The sequence below is a fragment of the Cynoglossus semilaevis genome, chromosome 14 (genome assembly GCF_000523025.1).
Source record: "Cynoglossus semilaevis isolate Cse_v1.0 chromosome 14, Cse_v1.0, whole genome shotgun sequence".
Lineage (NCBI taxonomy): Eukaryota > Metazoa > Chordata > Actinopteri > Pleuronectiformes > Cynoglossidae > Cynoglossus > Cynoglossus semilaevis.
Genome location: NC_024320.1, coordinates 24,067,599 through 24,071,827, shown reverse-complemented (window position 1 = coordinate 24,071,827; position 4,229 = coordinate 24,067,599). Strand labels below are relative to the sequence as shown.

Genomic DNA, 4,229 nt, shown 5'->3' with positions numbered 1-4,229 from the left:
CCTCCCCCCCCCCTTTGCTCTCGTCCACTTCTTACCTCACGGCTCTTTAGCAGAATGAGGTAAGGGATGACCGATTGCATTGGCTCCACTTATCAGCGTGGGTGATTCATGGGAACGGAAAGGTGCAGACAGGAGCGGTGGGTGGACTCGGGCTTCCTGCCTTTCTTCTGACTGTGTGCCTTTCTTCCTCCAATCATTAACCCGAGACTGAAACTTTGAAAGAAAACACCACAAGTTTTTAGCTTTTATTCTTAAATGCTCTTTTCCACCTTTGAGAAAAAAAAAAACAATGAAGGATTTTTATTTAAACACAAATGGACCTATGACAGGAAATTAATGGATGAATAGCAATTATTTTGTCTAAATCTTAACAAATTTTCTACAATGTTTATGTTTTTTTTTTTTTAATTTTTAAATTATGTCTTTAATTCCAACCACATGACTCAAACAAAAAAAGCGGTGGGGAGTTGTTTTAGTGGCAGGAGCTCCGAGGAGAGAGAGAGCACTGGAGCTGGAGAGGTTGCCATGGCACTGGAGTCAACTCTCACGGTGTTTATTCTTCTGCTCTGTCTCAGATGGTCTGGCAGCGTTCAGAGCGTTCCTGCGCACAGAGTTCAGCGAGGAAAATCTGGAATTCTGGCTAGCCTGCGAGGAATACAAGAAGATCAAGTCACAGTCCAAGATGGCGTCCAAAGCCAAGAAGATCTTTGCGGAGTACATCGCCATCCAGTCCTGTAAAGAGGTGAGCGTGGACCTAGCTGTCCTGTGTTGGGGGGAGGTGGGGGTTAGAGGGTGTTTGAATGTAAACTAAAACCCCGTCTTCCTTTGACTCCCCCTGGCAGGTCAACCTGGACTCCTACACCAGAGATCACACCAAGGAGAACCTGCAGAATGTGACGCGCTCCTCCTTCGACCTGGCGCAGAGGCGGATATACGGGCTGATGGAAAAGGACTCGTACCCTCGGTTCCTCCGCTCAGAACTCTACATGGACTTAATCAACCAAAAAAAGCCCAGCTCCACGAGCGCTCCAACGTCGTCGTAGGAGACTGAGAGAAAAGACAAGACGGAGGGAGAAGGAGGAGAGGGGAAAGAAAAGAGGAGCAGACTTGAAAAAAACAAACCACACACATGTTGGTGGGAGTGATGTTGTGAGGGTCTTAGTTCTTTTTTATTTTATTTTTTTTTATTTGTCATGATGTGTGTGCGTGTGCGTGTCGTTGGGTCCACTAATATTCGATGACTGATGAGGTTTGTTTATGGCACTGCAAAGGAATGTAGTTTACACAGTTCCCAGGTGAATGGATGAGTGGAAGGCACCGATGGACGGGTGCATGGATGTTCCTGTAAAAATACAGAAGCCCAGGAGCAGAAGCTGGTTACTTGTCTGATCACTGCTGAGTTTTGTTTTTTGTTTTTTTTTTTCATCATCGTTGTATAGAAAATAAAAACACACATGTTTGTGTTCTGAATCAGTTGTACTGGAGAACAGGAGGAGGGTGGACTTTAGTCAGACCTGAAGACAGTCCGGTACTGTTTTGTCCCATTGTCCTCTGTTGTTTTGTCAAGAACTTTACATCGTTACTCCTCTCCTCCGTCACGACCACGTGAAGCCACGTCTTCAGCCGCCGGTACGACTCCACGTCTCACTGCTGGTTTTCCCTTGGAAATCTGCGACGGAGACGGAAACGCTTGACGCCACACGCTCTCACGACGCTTCAATAAACAACTCTCACCGTAACGGTGGAGACGACGAAGACGAATTTACAGCAGGACGCACAGCCAAACGACTTCTCCTACAATGCCGTCGCTCCATTCTGGACCGTGAGGAAGCTTTTCTCAGGACATTGCTTTGAAATGTTTCGCCTCCGCCCAAAAAAACTCCAGCTGTTTTCTGTTGTCCCTTCATGCCGCCCTGTTGTGTCTTTCCGACCTGCACTCCAATAGTTCTACTGAGCAATACTCCACAGGTCACCTGGGTCACAGTCCCACAAAGAACTGCTCCACGTTGTACAAACGTTCATGTATTTATTCTGACATTCATCCGGCCCGGACGCCCTCGCCGCCTCCAAAGCACTCGGCTCAACGCTCGCTCACCTTCCTCCTCCAAACACCAAACATGCACAGAGCTGTCCTGAACTTTTAAGTGCAATATTTTTTTAAAATTTTATTTTATTATTGTTTTGGTTCTGTTCATTTATTCCTGGCATGTGTTGAGTTTTTATGTGGAACACAAACCGCTTAAGCTCTGTATTAACTTTATTTGTTTAAGAAAAAGACGAAAAACTTAGAGCTATATGGTTGACTTACAGTGTAACGAGAGAACTTTCCAGAACCGTTAGTAGTTCAGTAAATTTTAAGTCTAATTGTTTGTGTCGACCCCTCAGCAGCAGGCAGCTGGGGCTGTTGTAAATAGAGTTCTTTAAGAAAATTATGTGATAACACATTTAAAAAATAAAAATAAAAACAAAAAAAATGCTGAAAGGTCTCTGCCGGCGGTGAACGCGGGGCTCGGCTGTATTTCTGTAAATATGAGAGACTCAAAACTATAAGATGACATGATATGTTTAAATAACGTATAGAGGAGCAGGGGCAGGTACAATCTGCTCTTCTTCCTGGTCATACACTGCTTGTAAGGAGTTTTTCTGAAATGCATTTTTATCATTTCCACTGTTTACAATCCAAACTGCATCTCTGGTTATCACAGGTTCCCAAACAGTAGATTCCATTTGGTGTCATCGCTAATGAGTAATAAACCAACCAGCTGATGAAGCGAGCAGAGCTGTGTGTGTGTGTGTTTTTCAACAATGATGTTTCCTCGTCCGCAGGCTGTACATTACACTGTTTAAACAGTCAGATGGGTCACGTCTGCTCAGAACCCAGGAATGTTCAGACACTTCTCAGATTTTATCATAAAGACAAACACCTGAGGGCTAACAACTCCTGTGGTGCAGAGGTTATCGCCGGGTGCTGCACAAAGGCACCGGATTTAAGAAAATGTATTTAGCGCAAAACAAAAGGCCATGTTAATGTGTGCCTAATAATGTAACGGAATGGAAAACATCCAATAATTAGAAGACAAACAGCACAACAAAAAAATAAATAAAAAAAAATGGTAAAAAAAAGGAACAAAAAATTAGCTTCAAACAGATCAGACTATCGAAGACTTTCAATCCAAAAGGGATCAAATATATCTCCATTAAACAAAACGCCTTTAAACTGACAAAGTCAAAACATTAGATAACACAGCAATAACACACACAATAAAACACATTTATTTATGGACCTTTAAAAATGTAAATTTTCTGCATGGTTAACAGAGCCAGAAAGTGAGCAGAGCTTTCACTCGAGCAACACATTTCAGTTGAAAACACTGTCTCCGTCTAAAGGCTGGTGAACGGCTGGTTGAAAAGCTGTTACTTAGTGTTAGATTGCTGCATCGGCAGATACCGACACTGGTATCGGTATCAGGAAATCCTTACAGATTAGAACAGTGTCAATGTTCGCAGACCAAGAAAAAAGTAAATAAATAAAAAACATTTGTGACGGAATTAAAAATAATGTATTTTGTATATAAATATATATATATGAAGAGCCATAAAAGGTATTTTTAGTCGTTTACTGTAGTCGTAGCCCAATGAAACCAGTGGCTCCACGGTCAATTGTTTAATTTGAGATGTTTTGGTCTAAACCTCCGTGAGGTTTACCAAGACTTCTAAGGCGACATCCAGCAATCTTTAATTTTCAATCTCTTCAACAGTCTCTCTTTAAGCGGTGACCCAGCTAGCATGGAAAAGTATCATTTTTCATTTTCCGCCCTGCTGCATCCAAAACATTCAAAAGAAAGCCTTGTTTGCCCACACCCATCGGTGTATTATGACACAACACTGTGGGTGCTCCGTGGAAAAGTACCTGACCTCCGCAGGCTCAGTCTCCTGTTGTCATTGACCAAACAACAACAACAACAAAAGTGTGAAAAGAAATGAAAAGATGGGGCCTTGAGTTTAGGACGAGGCAGCAGGAACTGTTGTTTCAGTGAACATTTTAAAAAGTTCGCAATGAAATAAGTTTGAATTTTTCCTGACATATTCTTTAATTTTTGTGTTTACCTTTAACTGTTAGATTTTTTGCCAAGCTAATATCTGCTTCTCCCTGTTTCTGACTGATTTGAGCGTTTACCTGTTGTTGTTATAGATAGATAGATAGACAGACAGACAGACAGACAGACAGA

The 4,229-nt window shown here is 42.4% G+C and overlaps 1 protein-coding gene across 4 annotated transcripts in view; it reads left to right on the top strand.

Moving 5' to 3' along the window:
* rgs3a (regulator of G protein signaling 3a) overlaps positions 1-3,097 on the top strand; it is a 138,141-nt gene extending 135,044 nt beyond the window's left edge. For 3 of the 4 annotated variants that reach the window (XM_025062383.1, XM_025062382.1, XM_025062384.1), the window contains 2 exons: positions 576-742; positions 843-3,097. In XM_025062383.1, coding sequence (XP_024918151.1) covers positions 576-742; positions 843-1,043 — 368 coding nt within the window. In that variant the 3' untranslated portion in view covers positions 1,044-3,097. The remainder of the gene's footprint in view (positions 1-575; positions 743-842) is intronic. The other variant, XM_025062385.1, reaches the window with a different exon arrangement.
* Positions 3,098-4,229: the final 1,132 nt, after the last annotated feature.